The sequence below is a fragment of the Microcaecilia unicolor genome, chromosome 2 (assembly GCF_901765095.1).
Source record: "Microcaecilia unicolor chromosome 2, aMicUni1.1, whole genome shotgun sequence".
NCBI lineage: Eukaryota > Metazoa > Chordata > Amphibia > Gymnophiona > Siphonopidae > Microcaecilia > Microcaecilia unicolor.
The window spans coordinates 447691636-447715477 of NC_044032.1; the positions used below are offsets into that span (position 1 = coordinate 447691636).

Here is a 23842-nt window from a genome sequence, read left to right on the forward strand (position 1 = left end):
AGAATTGACAAATTACCTATTGCTTTCCCTTGTAAACCTTTAATTGGTAAAAGAAATTATAAAAGATTAGGAACTAATTAACACCTGTTTGCAGCTGGATTATTATATTCCTATAACTAATTGATTGTACGTGCCTGTTGTCAATTACTGATTTGACTTGTACCTTGGCAAATAACTCCTCATTCCAATGATGATTTGTGGGCTTCACTTAATGATGAAAGGCTGTAAGTATAAATGCTTTTGCTGTATCAGGCTATCTTTCACTGCATTGTATAACCTGTGACATAAATCCAGTTTGTCATAAGGCTGGTATCTTTTCCTTAGACCTAACGTCTCCCTTAGTGGCAATTCCTTTTAGAACTTCACAACTCCTTGATTACCCCAGTACTAGTGCTATTTAGAGATGGAGTCAGATTTAAGGTCACTCTAGCCTTCTTGGGGGGGCTCGGGACCCCTCAATTCACAACAGGGGTAGTACGTTCCTATGATGAGCTGCAGGAGGAATATGACCTTTAACCACAGCATTTAATTTACTACTCCAGAATTAGAAACTACATCCTTCGAAAAGCGAGGGCAGAGTTGCAGGGTGAGGAAACGAGTTGGAACGGCAATGGGAGGGAGCAGCACCAAGGGATGTATAACACGAATATATGCAGCATTATTAGCACATAGAACCCCCATATTGAAATACACACAGAGATGGGAACAAGACACAGATACTAGACATGATATACACAGCTGGGAGAGGGCTTGGGGCTTCTTGTTAAGTAGCTCTGTGAGTAGTGCCATCATAGAGAATGGATATAAGATACTATATCGCTGGTACTACACCCCGGACAGACTAGCCAAAATGATACCAGAAGTGTCGAATCAATGCTGGAGGGGATGTACAGTGAAGGGAGACATGCTACACATCTGGTGGACGTGCCCAAAAATACAAAGATACTGGAGAGAACTGCTAGGCATGCTTAAACAAATACTGGGCAAAGAGTATCCACTGACAATGGACCACTGCATACTACACTTTCGACCCACAGGACTTTCGAAGCCTCTACATCGATTGGCCTCCATGTTTTTGGCAGCGAGCAAGATTGCAGTGGCATCCGCATGGAAGCAACAATCGACTCCCCCAGCAATGAAGGTGATATATAAAATGGACTACTTCTACCAAATGTCTAAACTGACGGCGATAAAGAATGGACAGTTGGCCCAGTTCTTAAAAATCTGGGATAATTATAAAGAATGGAGGCATCGAGCCGGGATCAACCTTGATGCGCCCCAGCTGATGACACCACGGCTCTGAACGCCATTAAACGTGCATGGACCGAAATACATCGGGACTATTGCAGAATGAAAATAGAAGAGACATAAGGGCAGGGAGTTGGGGAAGGGAGGGAGGGGGGAGGGGATATGGGATTGTTCATATGTAAATTACAGCAATATACTTTGAAGTGTATGTTAAACTATATAAATAAACATTTAAAAAAAAATATATTGAACAGAATCGGTCCCAGCACTGATCCTTGAGGGCACACCACTACTCACCTTTCCCTCCGAGCGAATTCCATTCACCACCACCCTCTGGCTTCTGTCCGTCAACCAGTTCCTAATCCAGTTCACCTCTTCGGGTCCTATCTTCAGCCCATCCAGTTTATTTAAGAGCCTCCTGTGGGGAACCGTGTCAAAAGCTTTGCTGAAATCTAAGTAGATTATGTCCATAGCTCATCCCTGATTCAATTCTCCTGTCACCCAATCAAAGAACTCAATGAGATTCGTTTGGCACGATTTCCCTTTGGTAAAACCATGTTGTCTCGGATCTTGCAACTTATTGGCTTCCAGAAAATTCACTATCCTTTCCTTCAGCATCGCTTCCATTACTTTTCCAATAATCGAAGTGAGGTTTACCGGCCTGTAGTTTCCAGCTTCTTCCCTATCACCACTCTTGTGAAGAGGGACCACCTCCGCCGTTCTCCAATCCCTCGGAACCTCTCCCGTCTGCAAGGATATATTAAACAAACCTTTAAGAGGACCCGCCAGAACCTCTCTGAGCTCCCTCAATATCCTGGGGTGGATCCCATCCGGTCCCATGGCTTTGTCCACCTTTAGCTTTTCAAGCTGTTCATACACACTCTCTTCCGTGAACGGTGCTCTATCCACTTCAATCTCATTTGTACTTTTTGCAGTCCATCGCGGTCCTTCTCCAGCATTTTCTTCTATGAAAACAGAACAAAAGTATCTATTTACCAAATTTGCTTTTTCTTCATCATTATCCACATAGCGGTTCGCAGTATCTTTTAGTCTCACAATTCCCTTTTTAGCCATTCTACTGTCACTTATATACCTGAAGAAATTTTTGTCACCCCTCCTTACATTTCTAGCCATTTGTTCTTCCGCTTGCGCTTTCGCCAGATGTATGTCTCTCTTGGCTTCTTTCAGTTTCATCCTGTATTCCTCCTCGTGTTCCTTTTCTTCAGTTTTTGTGTATTTCTGGAACGCCAACTCTTTAGCCTTTATTTTCTCAGCCACTTGCTTGGAGAACCATATCGGTTTCCTTTTTCTCTTGCTTTTATTACTTTCCTTACATAAAGGTTCGTGGCCCTATTTGTAGCTTCTTTCAGCCTGGACCACTGTCCTTCCACTTCTCGTATTTCCTCCCAGCCCATCATCTCCTTCCTCAGGTATTCCCCCATTTTACTAAAGTCAGCACGCTTGAAATCCAGAACTTTGAGTTTTGAGTGGCCGCTCTCCACTTTAGCTGTAATATCAAAACAAACCGTTTGATGGTCACTGCTGCCCAGGTGGGCACCCACTCGGATATTTGACACGCTATCCCCATTTGTGAGCACCAGATCCAGTGTCACTCCCTCCCTCGTGGGTTCCATCACCATTTGTCTGAGCAAACCGCTTTGTAAAGCATCCACGCTCTCTCTACTTCTTTCCGATTCCGCAGACGGATTAAGTCTAATCAAACAATGGTTCACTATCATTACTTGCTCCTCAAAGGTGCTGTCATAACACAAGGGTCGACTGTCAACAGTTAAATAATTACTAGCAATGTTGTAATACGATTGATCTAATTATGATAAAATCACTGGAACTAATCAAAATGTTATATTCTGGATTATTTTGAAAAGAATGCCTTGCCAAAATTAGAATACTTGCATTCTTAGAAGCTGCAGCTTCCCTTTCACTTTATAACAAAAAAGTAAAAACTAACTATTCCATTACTGTCAAGCTTCCCTATATGGACCTTTATCTTGTGACCATTTGCAAATGCCTTGCTCCAGGGGAGGTTTCTGTCATTCCTCCCTGAGTTCATGTATGACACCTGTTCTATACGTTTGACGGGTGTTCTGCCCCAGTCTCTTTTCCCACCTGCCTCTGCCACAGGTTGAGAAATACTGATTTAAATTAATAGTGTTTACATAGACCCTCACACCACCCCTACTACTACTACTTAACATTTCTAAAGCGTTACCCGGGTTATGCAGCGCTGTACAATTTAACAAAGAAGGACAGTCCCTGCTCAAAGGAGCTTACAATCTAAAGGACAAAAAGTGCAGTCAATCAAATTGGGGCAGTCTAGATTTCCTGAATGGAGGTGTAATGGTTAGGTGCCAAAAGCGACATTGAAGAGGTGGACTTTGAGCAAGGATTTGAAGATGGGCAAGGAGGGGGCTTGGCGTATGGGCTCAGGGAGTTTATTCCAAGCATAGGGTGAGGCGAGGCAGAAAGGGCGGAGCCTGGAGTTGGCGGTGGTACTGAGAGGAAGGATTTGTCCTGTGAGCGGAGGTTACGGGTAGGAGTGTAAGGGGAGATGAGGGTAGAGAGGTATTGAGGGGCTGCAAATCGCGTGCATTTGTAGGTTAGTAGGAGAAGCTTGAACTGTATGCGGTACCTGATCGGGAGCCAGTGAAGAGACTTGAGGAGAGGGGTGATATGAGCATATCGGTCAAGGCGGAAGATAAGACGCGCTGCAGAGTTCTGAACGGATTGAAGGGGGGATAGATGGTTAAGAGGGAGGCCGGTGAGGAGTAGGTTGCAGTAGTCAAGGCGAGAGGTAATGAGAGAGTGGATGAGAGTTCGGGTGGTGTGCTCAGAGAGGAAGGGGCGAATTTTGCTGATGTTATAGAGAAAGAAGCGACAGGTCTTGGCTGTCTGCTGGATATACGCAGAGAAGGAGAGGGAGGAGTCAAAGATGACTCCGAGGTTGCAGACAGATGAGACGGGGAGGATGAGTGTGTTGTTGACTAAAATAGAGAGTGGAGGGAGAGGAGAAGTGGGTTTGGGTGGAAAGACAATGAGCTCAGTCTTGGCCATGTTCAGTTTCAGGTGGCAGTTGGACAACCAGGCAGCAATGTCGGATAGGCAGGCCGATACTTTGGCCTGGGTTTCCGTAGTGATGTCTGGTGTGGAGAGATAAAGCTGGGTGTCATCAGCATAGAGATGATATTGGAAACCATGAGATGAGATCAGCGAGCCCAGGGAAGAGGTGTAGATTGAGAAAAGAAAGGGGTCTGAGGACAGATCCCTGAGGAACTCCAACAGAGAGCGGGATGGGGGTAGAGGAAGATCCATGGGAATGTACTTTGAAGGTACGGTGGGAGAGATAAGAGAAGAACCAGGAGAGGACAGAGCCTTGGAATCCAAATGAGGATAGTGTGGTAAGGAGTAAATTGTGATTGACAGTGTCAAAAGCGGCGGATAGGTCGAGGAGGATGAGGATGGAGTAAGTGGCCTTTGGGTTTGGCAAGAACAGTCATTACAGACTTTAGTGAGTGCTGTTTCTGTCGAGTGTAGAGGGCGAAAACCAGATTGAAGCGGATCGAGGATGGCATGAGAGGAGAGAAAATCAAGGCAGCGGCTGTGAACAGCGCGTTCAAGTATCCTGGAGAGGAAGGGTAGGAGGGAGATGGGGCGGTAGTTGGAAGGACAGGTAGGGTCCAGTGATGGTTTTTTGAGGAGTGGTGTGACTACAGCATGCTTGAAGGTGTCAGGGACAGTTGCAGTGGAGAGAGAGAGGTTGAGGATATGACAGATGGGGGGGGGGGTGACAGTAGGAGAGATGGTGTTTAGTAAGTTGGTGGGGATGGGATCACAGGGAACAGGTGGTGCATTTCGAGGAGGAAAGAAGGCGGGCGGTTTCCTCCTCGGTGATATCAGGAAAAGAGGAGAAGGAGGCTTGGGATGGTTGGTTGAGGTGGGTGGTTTCCTCCTCGGTGATATCAGGAAAAGAGGAGAAGGAGGCCTGGGATGGTTAGTTGAGGGAGTGGGTTAAAGGGTGAAGAGGAGGAGGTGGCTTGGTAGTGAATTTGAGGTTGATCTTCTGCACCTTGTCGCGGAAATAGTCAGCCAGTGATTGAGGAGAGAGTGAGGGGGGGGGGGGGTGGGAGAGGAGGGAATTAAGGGTGGCGAAGAGACGACGAGGGTTGGAGCCGAGTGAATTAGTCAATTGGGTGTAATAGTCCTGTTTGGCAAGGATTAGGGAGGACTGGAAGGAGGATAGCATGAATTTGTAATGAATGAAGTCGGTATGGGTGCGAGATTTCCTCCAGAGGCGTTCAGCAGATCGGGTGCAGGAGCGAAGGTATCAGATGCAAGGGGTCAGCCAGGGCTGGGGATTAGTACGCCTTGTGGGACGGGAGGTGGATGGTGCAAGGGTGTCCAGAGCAGAGGAGAGAGTGCATTGTAGGCAGAGACAGCCATGTCGACAGACTCGGAGGACATGATGGAAAGGAGGAGATTTAGAGATACCTAGAGGATAAGGTGGGAGGGTCGACAGCCTGGAGATTCCTGAAAGTAGTGGTTAGTGTTGGGCAGGACTGAGGGGGAGGGTGATGAAGTGTGAAGGTGATCAGGTGATGATCAAAGATAGGAAGAGCTGAGGCGCAGAAATTGGAGAGTGAGCAGGTAGAAAAGAGGACGAGGTGAAGACAATGGCCAGTTAGGTAATTAGGGGTGGTGGAGCTCAGCTGGAGGTTGAAGGAGGATGTCAGAGTGAGGAACTGAGAAGCGTAAGAGTCGGTTGGGTCGTCGGCGTGTATGTTAAAGTCTCCAATAATGAGGAACGGAGATGAGGGTTCAAGAAAAACAGAGAGCCAGGCATCGAAGTCAGTAATGAAGGAAGAGGGGGACTTATAAGGGGGATGGTAAATGGCTGCAACTCTGAGTGGCAGCGGGTAGAATAGATGGATGGAGTGAGCTTCAAAGGATGAGAAGCAGTGAGACTGAGGTAGGAGGAGGGGTTGAAAACTACAGGAGGGCGAAAGAAGAAACCCGACGCCTGCTCCGTGGCCAACTGGGCGGGGAGTGTGGAAGAAAAGATAACCTCCATGGCATAGAGCCGCGACTGAGGCAGAGTCATCGGGGGTGAGCCAGGTTTCAGCTAGGGCGAGCAGTTGAAAGGAACGGGAGATGAAGAGATCATGGGTGAAGGAAAGTTTGTTGCAGACCGAGTGGGCATTCCACAGGCACACGAGAAGGGGAGAGAAGAGGGGGGGAGGAGGGGAATAGAGATGAGATTGGAGGCATCCCGGAATCGATTGCGTGGATAGGATGAGGACAGGTGTTGGGGACCTGGATTGGGATTGATGTCTCCCGCGGATAGCAGAAGGAGCAAGAGAGTGCGGAGGAGGGTGGGGGAGGAAGTGCGACGAAGACGGGATGCGCTTAGGAGAAATGGGGATGGGTTAATGGCAGGAAGGAAGTGTTGAAGGTTGAGAGCTAGGAAAGAGGGGGATAGGAGAGATGGTGAGGTGGTGAGGGACGGAGGTGGTGGGTAGGGTATTGCAGTAATGAGTGGGACGGGGAGGACATGGGTGGGCAGTGAGTTCCTGCAGTAGACAGTGGTAGGGGGAGGGGGAAAAGATTAGGAAGGGACAGGGCAAGGAAGAGGATGTGCATAGGGGCCATGGGTAGTTCTTCCCTACACCCCTTCCCGTGCACTCTGCTCCTTGGACAAATCCTTCTTATCTGTTCCCTTCTCCACTACTGCCAACTCCAGACTTCGCGCCTTCTGTCTCGCTGCACCCTACGCCTGGAATAAACTTCCTGAGCCCCTACGTCTTGCCCCATCCTTGGCCACCTTTAAATCTAGACTGAAAGCCCACCTCTTTAACATTGCTTTTGACTCGTAACCACTTGTAACCACTCGCCTCCACCTACTCTCCTCTCATCCTTCCTGTGCACATTAATTGATTTGATTTGCTTACTTAATTTTTTGTCTATTAGATTGTAAGCTCTTTGAGCAGGGACTGTCTTTCTTCTATGTTTGTGCAGCGCTGCGTACGCCTTGTAGCGCTATAGAAATGATAAATGTAGTAGTAGTAGTTTACGGGTGCTTATGTAGTGACTGAGGTGTTAAGCAACAGATAGAGCAGGAAAGCAGAACTGGAAGCTTAGGACTGGGACAGCAGGCAGCAGCATGGAACAAGGGCTGGCAGGTAGGCAGGTGTATGTATTGACAGGTAGATTGGCAGGTGGGGAGGTAGGTAGATGGGTGAGCAAGCAAGCAGGCAGGCAGGTTGATGGGTGAGCTGGCAGGCAAGAAAGTTGATGGGCTGGTAAGCTGGTAGGTGGGGAGTCAGGTAGGTGGTTGTGCAGGCTTGAAGGCAGGCAGGTAGATGATGGGCTGACAAGCAGGCAAGTTGATGGGCTGACAAGCAGGCAGGTTGGTTGGTGGGCAGGCAGGCAGGCAGGAGAACAGATGAGAGCAGTGAAGAGCTCAGCAGTAGGACTGGAACAAGCTGGAATACTTTGGAGCAGAAGAGAGCGTAGCAGCAGGACTGGAACGAGCTGGATCAGGCGGACTGGAACGAGCTGGATCAGGCGGACTGGAACAAGCTGGAGCAGATGGACTGGAACAAGCTGGTAGAAGCTGGAACAGGCGGACAAGAACAAGCTGGAGTAGATGGACAGGAAGAGACTGGAGCAGAGGAAAGCTGAGCAGTTTTTCAGGATCTCCCTAATGAAAGATGTACACTATATATTTGCATACACGAGACATAGTGCATGCAAAAATATCTCATCCTAGAACTTAACGGGCTACTGGATGAATGAAGACCAGTTTGTACATTACTGGCTTAGATACTGGAGACAGCTGTACTGTTACAAATTATTTGGGTGATATGTGCATTTCTGCTAGAAAATTGAACTGCTTCGCAGCACTGCAATAAGGATATCTTTAATGTGCAATATTGGTGCAGTTGTTTGTTGATTTCAGGATTTTTAAATCATTGTGAGATTGTGGGTATTGATTCCTGAGGCAGGCCTTATGGACGAAACATGGCTCATATTGAGTCTGTCACACCATTTCTGCACCGCTCCATTTGTTTTAGGACTTTTTTGTCACCTTTTTCTGTTTTTATCTCTGTGTTTAGCCTCGTTCATCAGTCTAAGAGTGGATAGAAAGCAAAGGAGCACAAAAGATTTTGCAAAGAGGAGGGGATTTTGCTTGACTATACTTATGCTGCCTAGAAATCATTCTTCACCTGTTTATCTCTTCCAGTTCCATAATGCCAAGCAGCTTGCAGACTGGTGCCTGCACTACATTTGCACCAACTACAACAGCGTCTGCCGCAAATTCCCTCGGGATATGAAGTACATGGCGCCAGGTAACTGGATCCGAGTGCACACACATATGCAGTCGGTGGATCATGCGGTACTGAAATGTTTGACTTTGCATGTATTGGCGCATGTTCATGTGGATGCTTACAGAACCAGTTGTGAAATTCAGTTCTGTTTGTGACACACGGCCATAGACACTTTGCCATGCTAAAGGACAGTCAGATAAATGATGCAGAGCCACATGAAGAGCAATAGAGAGTTAGATGCCACCGGTGGTGTTTGTTACTTTTCAGTTTCTGTTAAAGCCTATTTCAGATAGGTCATGAAGAGAGAAATGGAGGTATCCAGGTAAGGATATGTACAGTTCCCTCTTTATTTTACAAAAGGTTGTGATGAAGAGAGAGCATTTTGGAAACTACTTAGGACATGCAGGAGTTATTTGCTTGCACATCCAGTGGGAGCAGCCATTTTAAAAATGGAGACACAGGGGAGAAAAAAAAGCATCCTCATTCCACACCTTTTGTGTTGCTGCATCCAGAAACGTTGTGGGTTCCTGGCTGCAGCAACCCAGATAGCAGCCTCCAATGGTAGGATCAGATCTCTCCCTGCATCTCCCTAAAATCACAAGACCCCCGCCACCTGGAACTTTACATCCCTCTCAGGGTGCTGTACCTTATTTAGCAGCTTGCCGCATAGCAGTAATACAAAGAGAGATCAGAGGCACCTTTTTCAACCCAGGCACTCATCTGAGCAGGAGCAACTGGGAATCACCGGGAAACCCCAGTAAGAGCTGGGGGTAGTGGGTCATTTGTTTTTGGTTTTTTTAAATTTTTTATTTTGCAGAACTTTATCATTAATATACAAAGATTAATATTTAAAGCAAAACAGACATATCTCTTTTAACAACAAATAGTGGAAAGACTTTAAAGGAAAAAAAATAACAATAATAGTCCTCTCTAGACCACAAAATGAAAGGAGGAGGAGTGAACAATTGTTCAGGAGATAAACTACCAGAATATTTTCATTAGCAAATATAGCTTTGCACGATTAATTCAAAGCTAATTTGATTAATTTCAATCCTGATGTCAAGAAGTCACCAATTTCTTGGATTCTACAAAAGTTCTTAATTGGTCAGGATTGAAGAAGACATATTTAATTCCTAAATATTTATAACACATTTACAGGGATAATTTAGAAAAAATGAGGCACCTAGTGCCAAAACATCTTTCCTAATAGCAAGAAAAGCTCTTCTTCTTTCTTGTGTTCGTTTAGTTAAATCCATAAACATCCAAATCTTTTCACCAAAAAATAGTGACTGACAGTTTCTAAAGAATAAGTGTTTAACCGCTTCAAAGTCTTGTTCAAACATAAAAGAGACAAAGTCACTTGGTCAGAAGCTTCTGACATAGATGTTTCCAACAATTGTTACATCCAAATTTAATTGTTCTCTTCCTTGTTTTTGAATTTCTACTTCTGAGTCTACTCCCATTTCTTTCTTTTTTGGAATATAGTATATTTTGTTAATTGGTGGAATATGTTCAGGGGAGTACTTCAAAACTTCAATTAGGTATTTCTTGATTGCATCCGGGGAGAAATCCCCAAAGATTTGGGAAAATGTATAAGGCGCAAGTTCAATCTGCGATTATAGTTTTCCATCTGCTCAATTTTTGTATGAATGTAATGTTTATCTTTTATTGTCGTTGTGGAGAATTCTTGTAATTTTTTTACTTCTTCTTTAATCTCTATCATTTGATTGTTCGAGTCTTAATTCTATCTAAAGATTTGGAAAGCATATCAATAGTACTCACTAGTGTCGCAATTTCTCCGGTTGAATTAGTGAGCTTGGCATCAAGGTGTTGGAGAGCTTCCCATATGCTCTCTAGTGTAACCATCTCTGGTTTTGTTAGAAAAGCTCGTGGCTGTGTTTGGGGAACAACTCGTCCCAAACTTCTGCTGGCTAGACTTCCCTCAGCGCCTCCTTCGTGGGTTTCCCCTCCTTCGACTGGCGGTGGATTGAGTTCCGGGGGTGAGAGAGTGACATTCAGCCCCTGATCTCGGAAGTCTCCTCCCTCCGGGATAGCGGGGTTCCTCCTGGAATTTATGTCTGGCGTTTTCACAAAAAACTGCTCGATGGATGATTGCGATGGAGAGGAGGTCCTGGGCGCGGAGGCTACACCCCTGACCGAACCTTTTCGCTTGGTATGTGGCATTGTGGAATCAAATATATTTCGCTTCTCGAGCTAAGTTAAGCATGGAAACTTCGTGCTTCCATCTTTAAACTCCTCCTCCTGGTAGTGGGTCATTTGTGATGGTATCAGGAGAGTGTTTGGGGTATCAGGTGAGGAGTCTAATGATGTTGGGGGGGGGGTGGGTTCATTGGCCTTTAATCTTGCTCTTTCAGGCTGGTACTTATACTTGCCTCAGAGCAAGTGCAAAAGCAGGAATTGTTTTCCTATACACTTGGCTTCCCACTGTGAAATGGGGAGTCCATGGCTATTTGTGAGCTATTCTCAAGCCATGCTCCACCACATCCTCTTGAAATCTCTATGTCCCTGTGTTGCTACATATGAAAATAGTGCTTTTCTAAAATCCCTATTTGCTCATGGATCCCATCTATGCATAGGGGGGCTTGAGGAAGTTTGTCACAAACAACATAATAGAGGAGGCGTAGCCCTATTAGTTAAAGAGGTGGGTTGTAGCCTAGAAAGCCAAGGTTCAAATCCCTCTTCACCCATTGACACTTTTTGTGGCCTTGGGTACAACTTAAACTGTGAGTCTGCTTGAGCAGGAATAATAACTAGTATACTCACCTTGGAAAACATGAGCAATAATAAATCTAAATCTAGTGTTTGAGGGGTGTTGAGGAGAATTCATGACAGCAACACCAAAGATCGTACCGAACACTTTATAACCTTCCCTATCTTCGACCCTAATTGTACCTGAAACATATCTACCTTAGTGACCACAACATCACCTTGTATTTGTTCCTCTACCGGACTTGGCGAATGCCTTAACGGTACTATGTAAGCCACATTGAGCCTGCAAATAGGTGGGAAAATGTGGGATACAAATGTAACAAATAAAGGATTCTGAATGAGAGAACAGCAATACATGCATGAAAAGGGGGAAGTGCCAGACTATGAATGTGTTCATATATGAAGACAAACAATTTTAGAAATGTAATGGTTGCGGAGAGAAGTAGAGGGGGGGAGAAGCATAAGAATGCTGGGGTAGTTGGGAAACTGAGTAGGAACTGTAACAGACAAAGGGCTCTGTTTACTAAGCAGCGTTATAGGCGTGTTAACGTTTTTAATGCACATTAGCCGTGTACGTGCGTTAACCATGTACATGCCTACAATATCCCTATAGGCGCCTACATGGCACAGGCGTATCCATGGGCGGGCTTGGACGGGCCCAGGCCCGGCCACTTTTGCTGGAGACCCACCCTAACTAGCCCCAACCCAACATCCCTCGCTGCCTTTTCTCCCGCGGCTCCGGCCATCTGGGAGCGTTGCCTGCCTCAAATTCTGCTCTTCCCCGTCGCTGCCTCGGTCCCTGCAGCATTCTTTTTTTGGCCCGTCGCTGGCAGTGCAGCGATTCACACAGGCAGCTCCGCTCCCCTCTTCCCCGTCCATCTGGCCCTACGTAAACAGGAAATGCATCAGAGAGGGCCGGATGGACGCGGAAGAGGGGAGTGGAGCTGCCTGTGTGAATCGCAGCACCACCAGCGACGGGCCAAAAAAAAGAATGCTGCAGGGACCGAGGCAGCGGCAGGGAGGAGCAGAATTTGAGGCAGGCAATGCTCCCGGACAGCCGGACCCGGCGCCGCGGGAGAAAAGGCAGCGAGGGTGTTGGATTGGGGCAGGATGAATTGGAGGAAGGCAGAAGTGCTGACTTGGGGGGGGGGGGGGTAGTGCTGCCGGACTTGTGGGAGGAAAGAGATTGGCGGGAAGGGAGAGAGCTGCTGGATGTGGGAGGAGGAGGGGACTGAATGGAATGGAGAGAGTTGCTGGAGGTGGGAGGAAAAGGAGGAGGGGATCTGGATGGAACTTCTGGCCAGGGGAGGGAGAGGAGGAAGGGACTGGAGAGAAGGGAGAGAGCTGCTGGACACGGGAGGAAGAGGAGGAGAGGACTGGATGGAAGGGAGAGATCTGGTGGACTTCAGAGGAAGAGGGGGCTGGCTGGAGGGAAGGAAGACAGCTGCTGGACTGGGAAAAATAGGAGGAGGAGACGATGGAAGGGAGAGCACTGCTGGAGGAAGAGGAGGAGGGGATCTGGATGGAAGGGAGAGAGCTGCTGGACATGGGAGGAAGAGGGGGCTGGAGGGAAGGAAAGCTGCTAGACTGGGAGAAAGAGGAGGAGGAGACCGGAAGGAAAGGAGAGAGCTGCTGGAGGAAGAGGAGGAGGGGATCTGGATGGAAGGGAGAGAGCTGTTGGATGTGGGAGCAAGAGGGGGCTGGAGGGAAGGAAGACAGCTGCTGGACTGGGAAAAATAGGAGGAGGAGACGATGGAAGGGAGAGCACTGCTGGAGGAAGAGGAGAAGGGGATCTGGATGGAAGGGAGAGAGCTGCTGGACGTGGGAGGAAGAGGGGGAGGAGAACTGGAGGGAAGGGAGAGAACTGCTGGACAAGCACAAGGAGGGAGTGAAGGGAAAGAGATACTAGAACAAGGAGATGAAGGAAAAGAGAACAAATACTAAACCTACAGTGTGAGGGAGGAAGGGAGGGCAGGGTGGGTGGGCAGGGCCCCACTGTAATATTTAGGGCATATTTGGGGGAAGCATATGTGTGTTGGAGGACTGTGGCTCAGTGGAGGATGAAGAGTGCACCCTCTTATATTTCCCCTAGCTCTCAATGTGGCCTGCAGCCACTGAGGCCAGCACTGCTACTCCCATTGAAGTTATTGGGAGTAGGGTAGGTGTGCGGTAGGAGTAGGGGCGTGGGCAGGGCATATCAGGTGGCAGGTGTTTCTCTAGTGCCCATCCACCCAACCTGTTGGCCCACCCAAAAATTGCCTTCTGGCTACACCACTGGTACATGGTTAGCACATGCGCTAAGTGTAGGCACACTTAAAACACTAATGTACCTTAGTAAACAGGGCCTAAAGTGAAAAATATGTTAAGCCAATCAGAAGGCATTTGCAGTGCAGTTTGAGAGGAAAATTCCTTGATGCAGAAGGAACAGACATCAAAGGGAGAATTTTGTAACTAAGTTGAATGTGAGGGAGGAACAGAAATGAAAGATGAGTGAAATGACAGTCTAATGCAGGGGCTCTTAGGACACACCAAGCCAGTCTAGTTTCCCTGGTTTAAGGTAACATCAAAACTCTTTAACATTTGTCCAATATGATAAGTAAGAAAGAGTGATAGCTAATGTTGAGGGAAGGCCTGGATTAAATCAAGATAGTAAAGGATATAGGAGCCGGTGCTGTGGGTGCTTGAGCACCCCCAATATTGAAAAAATTCCTTATGTTTCCAGGGAGGGATTATTTTCATTAGGCCTAGCACCCCCAATAATTTTGAAAAGTTGGTTCCTACGGTAAAGGGCTTTCATATTTGAGAGATTTAGGAACAGGATGCAAAATCACATCCATCTAGAGACTACTGTGAAGTGATTGTGGAGGAGTAGCCAGAGCAGGTCTATGAGAATTGCTGTCGGGGGAGAGGAAGATGCAGAGATGCCAGACTTGCGATACAGGGGTGGGAGTGAAGGGAGTGAGGTGGCTGACCTGGGGGAGGGGTAATCACATTTTGTTTTGTTTTTTTTACTGTGAGAGCAAGGCCTTTTGCCATTCCTGGGGGGGGCGGCGGGCGGCGGCAGCCAGTAAGAAGTTTTGCTTCTGCGATAAATCCTCCAAAAGCTTTTCTGATACGGTTTAACATTTGTCCCCATCCCCTGGTCATTCTCTACCCAAGATACATTATCCATGTAAATAATGTTATGCAAATAAAGTATTCATATTAATATGTAAAACATTTCAAATTTATGTGTGCCACAGAATTTCAAAAGCTTGGGTACCAAATCCACCCTTAAGCCCTGAACTGTACAAAAAGCTGAGTACAATAAATCCAATGTGTGATTTTCTTCTCAGAGTACAGATGTTAAAGGTCCTCTAATAAATATTAACTCATGTTTGCCATAAAAAGATTTTTTTTTTTAGTCTCATAACCTGTTTTAGGAGAGCAAAAATGTGATCACCTCTGGGAAACGGTAACTAAAGTCTCCAGAAAAAAAAAAGAAGTTTTAATGTATTCTGTTGGAGCAAACAACTTGTATACAACCGGCCCAACCCCATCCTTTTAGGTGGGGAAAAAATAAAAAACTTACTGAAGTTCAAACATATAACTTTTTCGTACTGTTTATGGAACCATAATATGAAAAACTGGCCATTCTCAATATTTTGGATCTGAGACTTTAGTCACCTTTTCCCAGAGATGGTTATAAATGGTCACTGGATTGTGTGATTCCATGATAAAGGGGAACTTCTCAGGAATTTGAAAGCATTGCACATCTCCTACCTCACAGTTCTCTGAGGCATTTATGTGTTCAATCATTGGAGATTTTATTATTGTTAATGCTTACAAAGGCATGAAAGCACACTCCCATCTGGAAACAGCTACAACTAAAAGGGTGTCTGGTTGCATGCAAATGAGACACCCTTTCAGTTGTGGTAGTGCTCGTTCTTTCATTTTTAAGTGTATGGAGTAATATAGTCCCTACCAGTCATTTGGAGGTTTAAAATTAAATATTAGTGTTACTAGCACTACAGCTGCAGTAAATGGGCAGTTTTGCTTAGCATAAGTGGCATAGTACCTGACTGTGGAATGGGAGATCTCTAGTTTGAATTCCACTAGGGGCCATCAATACCCTAATAATAGATTCTATCCAAATAAATTCCTGGTATTTGCTGGGAATAATATATAGTGATTGCATAGGGCAGATGCATGAGTCAGAAAACAACAACACATTCAATCCACCAAATCCAACATGGAAGATAAAGCAAAGAGGCAGATCTTGTTTAAAAAAAAACCTTCCAGGTTATCAATCATCTGTACCTGACATGGACATGAGGAACATGAGCATATCATGCCTATCTTATTTTGCTTTCTGGACCAGACTATGTGAAGTTTGCTTTTTACACCAGCTGGTTGTTCTGCCCCTGATACAGCCAATATTCTTGCCTCTTTGCTTTATCTTCCACGTAAGACAGAAGCATGTACATGCTGATTTTGGCTGGGGTATGTGTTATGTGATTTGCATGTCACGTGATGCAGCTTCTGTAAAGATTACAGTCTTAAAATATTGTATTTTGTTATGGCATTATTGTAGCTGATAGAAAAAAAATTTTTTAGCTCACACGGCAAAGCTGCTATGAAAGTTACTTAATTCAACAAGACTAGAGCATATATCATTTACTTGGTGCATTATAAATATCTGGTGTTAATAGGATCACTGGAAGAGCAAATTATAGAATCATTTGACAGGGCAGGTATTTATTCTTAGGAAGAGCAGATACCTTTTGGTTTGTGGTTTAATCTACTAATGTAACATATGAATGACCGCTTGGTGGTTTCTCCTCCAGCCCTTAGAATCCATGACTATTTTGGGTCAGCTTTGTGGTCTTCTGGTTGGCCAGTGTGATGAAATTCAGGATGGGCTGAGCATGGAGCCTTCATTTAATAAAAGAGTGGTTCTTCCTGAAGTTTGAGGTTCATTGTTGCACTGCTGGAGGCAAGTCTGGGATTAACTAGCTGCAGAAAACAGTTTCCCTCTTCACTCCAGAAAAAGCTTGATTTACAAGGCAGAAGTGAGCTCTGCTGGTAGATTATTGCAGTCGACATGTAAAGAATGTGGATTCTAAATTACTCATGAATCCCAGATGATGGTGAGTTGTCCAGGTCATAGTAAATGTCTTTGCTAGTAAAGCAATGTGTGTGATACCCTGCATGGAGCATGGGCATTGAGTTTTTCCCCCCAACTCAGGAGAAGGCCATCTCTGTGGTCCTGAGTTGAGCTGATGTGTTACAGCAGTGTGAAAAGCCCTGCAGAGAATGACAATGGAGATTAAATTTCCCTTTTGCTTTAGAAGAAGATTTTCCACCAAGATCAGAGGTCAGGATAGAGATGGAATGTACAATGAAAGCACACAACGGTATGATTCAGAACAGGATGGAGAAGGAACCAGAGACTTCTAGAAGGATTAAAGAGGCAGAGCATTCTGGAAAAGAGATGTCAAAGCAAGCAGAGAGCTCAGAGAGTTGGGTGGACGAAGTTGCTGAGAACTTGGGAGTTTTTGAAAGCAGTGGATATCTTATAGGAACAGGTATATATAGAGTACACCGTTATTCTCTTTTTATTTAAAAGAATTCCAGTGATGAGGAAAGAATAATAGAATAGCCTAAAAGAAGAAATATAGTACAATATATTGTACTATATATATGTTAGTAATTATCATTATGGTGCTTACTTTAGAAGTTCTATGTGCATTTTAGACTTGCATAAATGGGCATTTACAGTAGACATGTATGTTGCAGACACATCTAAATTCTGATTTTACAAAGTCAGGATATAGAAGTTTAAAATTTTAAAATGTGCATGTGGTCTGGGTGCATTTTGGGTGGACCAAAAAATAGACATTCTCCATTTCAGAATATGGATGCACGTGTATGTCTGAAACATCAACATCAGGATTTACACGAGCTTCCCGGGACATATAGGTTTTAGAAAAGTGCTCCTTTGGGAGGTTACTCCTTCACTCCCACGGTGTTTCTTATTCCCTCAAAAGTGATGTTGGCAAAGGATATTGGGGTCTTTGACAGCTTTGGCAATATAGATGTGTATGTTTGTAAAATGGCTGACATACACGTGTCAGTGCCAACCCTTTGTTCTGACCTGGTTTTACAGCCTGCTTTACTGACACAGACTACTCAGTAATTACTGTGGATTCTTTTGGATTTATATTAGGTAAATGAGACTTTTATTAGAGGTTCTAAGATCTAAGATACACAATGATATATATACAATGATTAAGCTATATACAATGATTAGCTATATAACTGAAAAGAAACAATACCTATAAACAATCATTATTTATTTATTTATTTATTTGTTACATTTATATCCCACATTTTCTCACCTATTTGTAGGCTCAATGTGGCTTACATAGTACCAGAGCATCACTGGTCTCTACATCCAAGCAATGCTAGGAGTTTCTAGACCAGGAAAAGAAGCAATAAACAATCATCATTATACATACATCCATCACTGGTCCTTACATTATCCAGGCTTTTTACATCTGCTGAGAGAAGCCCCTTTTTCAGCAAAGCTGGAATTTGACCAGGAGTCTGGTTCTATGCGGTGCGTCCACCCATAGATGAGCTTCCAGCTTCACCGTAAAAGGCCCCCCTTTTTTATTAGGCTTAGAACACATGTTCAGAGCTAAGGAAAATTACAGAATGCTTGAGAATTTCTCTGTTTTGGTAAACAAGCCATACTGTGGGAATGTGGTCACATGTTTCTCAGTCCAGGTGGCCAGTCTGAACTCAAAATGGTTCCACCTCTCCCTTCACATACCAAATTAATTAGTGCTGTGTCTTATCTTCTACATTCCAACTTATTTTCACACAATCAAAGTTAAACAATCATTTTTAAACAGAGTTACTTCTAATCAAAAATATAGACCCCGAGTGCAGTTGTCAGTCAAGGCAGAGTTGAAAAACAATATTTAAAATTCACTTCCACTACACCCTTGTAAGCACAGTTACATTGTCGTCGTTTTGTGCCTGTTAATATTTTAGATGTTGGTGCTTGTGAAATGGCTGCATGTAATCAGTGCATACAACACTTATCCTTGGATGTATTTTAGAACAAGGCTCTACGTTGGCAGATCTTGTTCTAAAATGGTATCAGAACATGAGACACTCTGACCTGTATGTCTCAATTCCACTTTTTGCGTCCTTTTTAAAATGCCACTATATATAAAAAGCAGCGACTATGAGAAATATTTCTTGATTGTACAATGCACTAATGAGTGCCTGAACAGTACAAACTATATAGTAGTTGTGGCTTTGCAACAAACCTTATCTTTGTAAAATAACATTTTTTACCTAAAAGATTAATTTTAATAGCTTCACTCCTACTACCTTATGTCACCAGTTTCCTTCTGTTTTAACATACCATATCCCTTTCACCTATGCAGGAAGATCCAGTTCCATTGATGTCTGACAGCTGGAGAGAATGTCCTTTTCCAAGGCCAAACCTTTCAACATTTCTCTGATGCTTGAAACAATTCTACCTTTACTAACACCCGAACTTCCTTTCTTCACTTACCTCCATTTCTACAACCAGATATTGGGCACATCACATCAGTGAATGTCTCACTCACACTTCCATTGATGGAACCACATCTTGGGCATGTCCCCACTTGTTCCCACAGCGACTTTTATTATTATTATTATTACCAGTGAGTTTGTAGTCATCTTGGAACCATGACCTTGATGTTGGTGAGGAGACTTGTGTGCTCAGATCATCCTGAGAGCAAGGCTGCAGTATAGAAACCCTTGGCTAACGAGTCTTAAGAGACTAACCAAATGAGCCACAGGTCCTGCAAATTGAGAGTTGAACTATAGGTTGGTAACATGTTCTCATAAAAATTAACTTATTTTCAGAATAGAAATAAAGCAGAAGGGTCTTTGGAACAGATACTGAATCCCCGACAGATAAAGATAGCCAATGTTTTTTCTTTGAAAAGAGGATCCCCCCCTTTGGCTTTCTTGGGTAATAGCCATGTTAAAATGGTTTCCCACCAGTTTTCAAAGCTTCACAAATAGGCTGACAAGTTTGTCACATGATACATCATTGGTATATACATGTACTGGTACATGTTTTACCATATAGGGCCAAATTCTGTATATGGCACTGAGGTACATGTGTTAAATTGGGCACATGTAACTTAATTGAGTAATGAGCCAATCAGTGCTGATAATTGATGATAACCAATTAGCACTGATTGGTAATAATTAGGATGTACGCACATATCGTATTTTATAACAATGTGCATGTAAATCCTAATTTGCGCACATATTTGGGGGTGTGGATAGGGGCATTTCTGGAGGCGTTCCTAAATGTTATATGCATTGATATAGAATATGGCCTAACTGTAGCCGCCTGTATTTAAGCCTGTTCATAGCAGGATTAATTGCAGTTGCCTACAGTTAGACGCAGTTTATACCTAAGCATGATTCTATAAAGGGGTCATACTCCTTATAGAATCACAATAAGTTCGTTAAATTTTTGGTGCCAATTTTTACATGCTACTTTTAGAATATACCCCATAATATGTCTACCAAAGGTTCTCGGACGTGGTTACATCATAAAAATATGTAAGTCGAAGATAAAAATATGCAAGTTGAGGAAAATAAATACTATAAAAATCCATCCTAACATAAACACAAATCCTATTAACAGTATATAAAAACATGGCCTAATATTCAAAAGAAGTTATATGTTTGGTGGCCAGTGAATGTATAACTTCACTATCCATAGATTTTGGAAGCTGATACAGATAGTATTAGATCAAAAATTCACCTCAACAGCCTGATACTCTCTATAAAAAGGGGAAAGGGTGGGCTGAAAAATTATCCAGATAGCAATAGGTAGTCAAGTGTAAATATGTGGATGTACTCCTTGAGGGCAGTTCTACAACTGGGCACCTCCATTTACGTGATAGGAGCCTATTCTGTAATGGAACCTGGTTACCCAGTGTAACAGGCTTTTGGCATGCTTAACATTTATGTGCCCGCAGTTACACCAGCCATAAACTTGGCGTATGTGCAGGCACCTACACATGGCAAGGATGCACGTAAGTTAACCTGTAAGTGGGAGCCCCAATCATGTTCTGCCTCTGTGTGTGCTCTCTTGGACTTACGAGCTATATAAGTTAAGTGAGTATTTGCAGAACGTTGTCTAAGTGACTTGATGGCACTTATGCAGGTATCTGAACATATACGTGTGTAAATGTCAGTATTCTACTCATTTATATACACAGGTTGGCCTAGATTATTCAGTTGCTTTTATGTATATACTTCTGTATTTTATAAAGTATATGGGTGTATCGGAGCTCTGCCCCTCCACCCAGAATATACTCCAGTAACACCTGCACATGGTATGTATATTAATATGCGCTTGTCTTGTCACTGTATATACTTGAGTTTAAGTCGAGCTCATGGATAAGTCGAGGGCAGTTTTGAGACTAAAAATGGCCCTAATTGGTGTGATCCATGTATAAGCCAAGGTCATAAACAAAGGAAAGAATCTCACCCACACACATGCCCTGCTCTCTCCACACACATGCATGCGTACACACACACACACACATACCCTGCTGTATCCACACACACACACCCTGCTGTCTCCACACATACATGCACAGACCCAGCATCCCCCTCCACACACGTACACACACATAAACTGACACTGGTAATTATTCTGGGAAATAACAGTATGTTTGTTAAAGATTTATTTAACATAGGATTATAGTGATTAATTCTAGAGTGGGAAATAAAATTTATGCTAAGTTCAGCTTACTTTGTATTTTGAGTGATTAAAAGACAATTTTAGGACTTCAAGACATGCCCATTCCCATTAATATACTATGGTTTAATAATTTTTGGGCGGTAATCAGCAGTTGGCACACATTGTATGGTTACAGCGCGGGTAGCGCGTGAGCCCTTACTGCTAGCTCAATGGGTTGCAGGTGCCTCAAGTGGCACTCTTCCAAGTTTACCTTCTTTTTAGCAGCAGCAGCGATTCCCATACACTGTCCTGCCACTGGCACCCGCCTCTTCTCTGTACTGCAGCCCACCTCTCTGATGTAACTTCCTGTTTCCTCAGAGGTGGCCGCAGTAGAGAACAGGCTGATGCTGGCGGCAGGGCAGTCGCCGCTGGCTTTTGGAAAATGGAAAAAGAAGGTAAACTTGGGGGACGGGGTGGAGGAATGAAGGGTGGAGTGGCATCTCAGCCCTGTTGGTTGCCTTGTAATATAACATAGCATGACCTGATGTAACATGGCAACACTTTTATTGGATTCAGATATGGACTTTGACTGGGCCATTTGAAGACATTCAGGGCATGTAGGCACCTAAATGGCTTCTTGAATGCCAACTACAGGAAAGCGCCCACCAAGATTTAATGGTGGGTTCTTTACCAGTGGAGTTTGGACAGATCATTGGAAGTTCGCACAGATACATGTACAAATTATAGAATACTATCACTTACACACATCATACTTGTAGGCACCAGGCATTTTTTAGTTAATACACTAATATTCTATACAAAAAAAGTAGGTGCCTACTTTTCTTTTTAGAATAGGCTTAAAATAGGCACCTGCTTCCATATCCACTAGTGTCCAAGAAGCTAATTGGAAAATATAATTTAGGTGGTAACATGACTCCTGTGCGCCTGAATAAATGTTTCCTAAATGTCCTTCTAAATGTTGGAGGAGATGTTCTGATCAGAGGATATATATTCATATGTGATGTAGCTGGATTGATTTAATTGATTAATTTTATATACCACCTTATACAAAAGTGTCAATATGGTTTTACAATAAAAAAAAGTACAATAGTTTTATTTTGATTTTGCTATACCTGTCTTCAATTAACATTTCAGAATGGTTTACAAATAAAAGTATACATTTGGAATTAAGGAAAAGGGAAAAGGAACTCTAGTGTTGTATAGGAAAGTATCAAAAAGTCCATATCAAATACAACGTTAAATATAAATCAACCTATACAATAACAGTATAACACAATTAAAAATAAAATCTAATGTAGAATACATTTCCTATCAAAAGGGTTTCAGATAAAAAGAATTCCAAAGTGAAAGTCCTAAATAACTCCCTTGTTTATTACGCTGCGCGGCAATGCCGATACAGCCTATTCAGAGTGAATGGGCTATGTCGGCATTAGCACGCCACCAGCCGCTAGCATGGCTTAGTAAACAGGGGTACAAGAGGGCTCTATTTCTTATGACAGAGAATTTCATTACATTTAGAGCAGGAAGCTGAAGGAGGAGATTTGATTGAGAAAATCTAAGTGCCATTGAGAAACACATATCTGTTTAATTTATCTGAAAGATAAATTGGAGTTCCCAAACATAATGATTTGTACACCAAACATAATAACTTAAATGTAATTTTTGCAGACACAGGCAGCCAATGTACATTAATCTATTACCAGACTGGCTGCCATGTTTACAATAACTGAAGTCTTCGGTGCTCATTTTCAAAAGAGTAAAACATTCAAAAAGTGGCATAAATCTGCATTTAGATGGTTTTTTTTAATGAAGTCCACCAGAAGTGCGTTCAAATGACAAGGGGGTGTGCTAGGGGCATGTTAAGAGCGGGATCTGGGCGTTCCTAACACTTGGGACATTTTTCTGCCATAATGGAGCACAACAAAAACATCCAGGGCTATAAGTTGGACATTTTGGTCTAGACCTGTTTTATTAATGAATAGGCCACAAAAATGTGACCTAAGTGACCAAATAACCATTGCAGGAATACTACTAGTACTACTATTTAACATTTCTAAAGCGCTACTAGGGTTACGCAACGCTGTACAATTTAACATAGAAGGACAGTCCCTGCTCAGAGAGCTTACAATCTAAAGGACAAATGTACAATCAGACAAGTAGGGGTCATCAAACTAGGGCAGTCTAGATTTCCTGAAAGGTATAAAGGCTAGGTGCCGAAAGCAACATTGAAGAGGTGGGCTTTGAGTAAGGATTTGAAGATGGGTAGGGAGGGGGCTTGGCGTATGGGCTCAGGAAGTTTATTCCAAGCATAGGGTGAGGCGAGGGGCGGAGCCTGGAATTGGCGGTGGTGGAGAAGGGTACTGAGAGGAGGGATTTGTCCTGTGTGCGAGGTTTCAGGCGGGAACGTAAGGGGAGATGAGGGTAGAGAGGTAATGAGGGGCTGCAAACTGAGTGCATTTGTAGGTAAGAAGGAGAAGCTTGAACTGAATGCGGTATCTGATCGTAAGCCAGTGAAGTGACCTGAGGAGAGGGGTGATATGAGTATATCGGTTCAGGTGGAATATAAGATGTGCAGCAGAGTTCTGAACGGATTGAAGGGGGGATAGATGGTTAAGTGGGAGGCCAGTGAGGAGTAGGTTGCAGTAGTCAAGGCGAGAGGTAATGAGAGCGTGGATGAGAGTTCAGGTGGTGTGCTCAGAGAGGAAAGGGTGAATTTTGCTGATGTTAAAGAGGAAGAAGCGAC

At 43.9% G+C, this 23842-nt stretch overlaps 1 protein-coding gene across 2 annotated transcripts in view; it reads left to right on the forward strand.

The window, feature by feature from the left end:
* Positions 1-23842, forward strand: part of LOC115461226 (rho-related BTB domain-containing protein 2-like) — a 259612-nt gene that overhangs the window by 213893 nt on the left and 21877 nt on the right. The window contains exon 9 of one of the 2 annotated variants that reach the window (XM_030190910.1): positions 8507-8612. The exons of the other annotated variant lie outside the window; for it this stretch is intronic. Within the exon in view, the coding sequence (XP_030046770.1) occupies positions 8507-8612 (106 nt within the window). The remainder of the gene's footprint in view (positions 1-8506; positions 8613-23842) is intronic. 2 annotated transcript variants of the gene reach the window in all.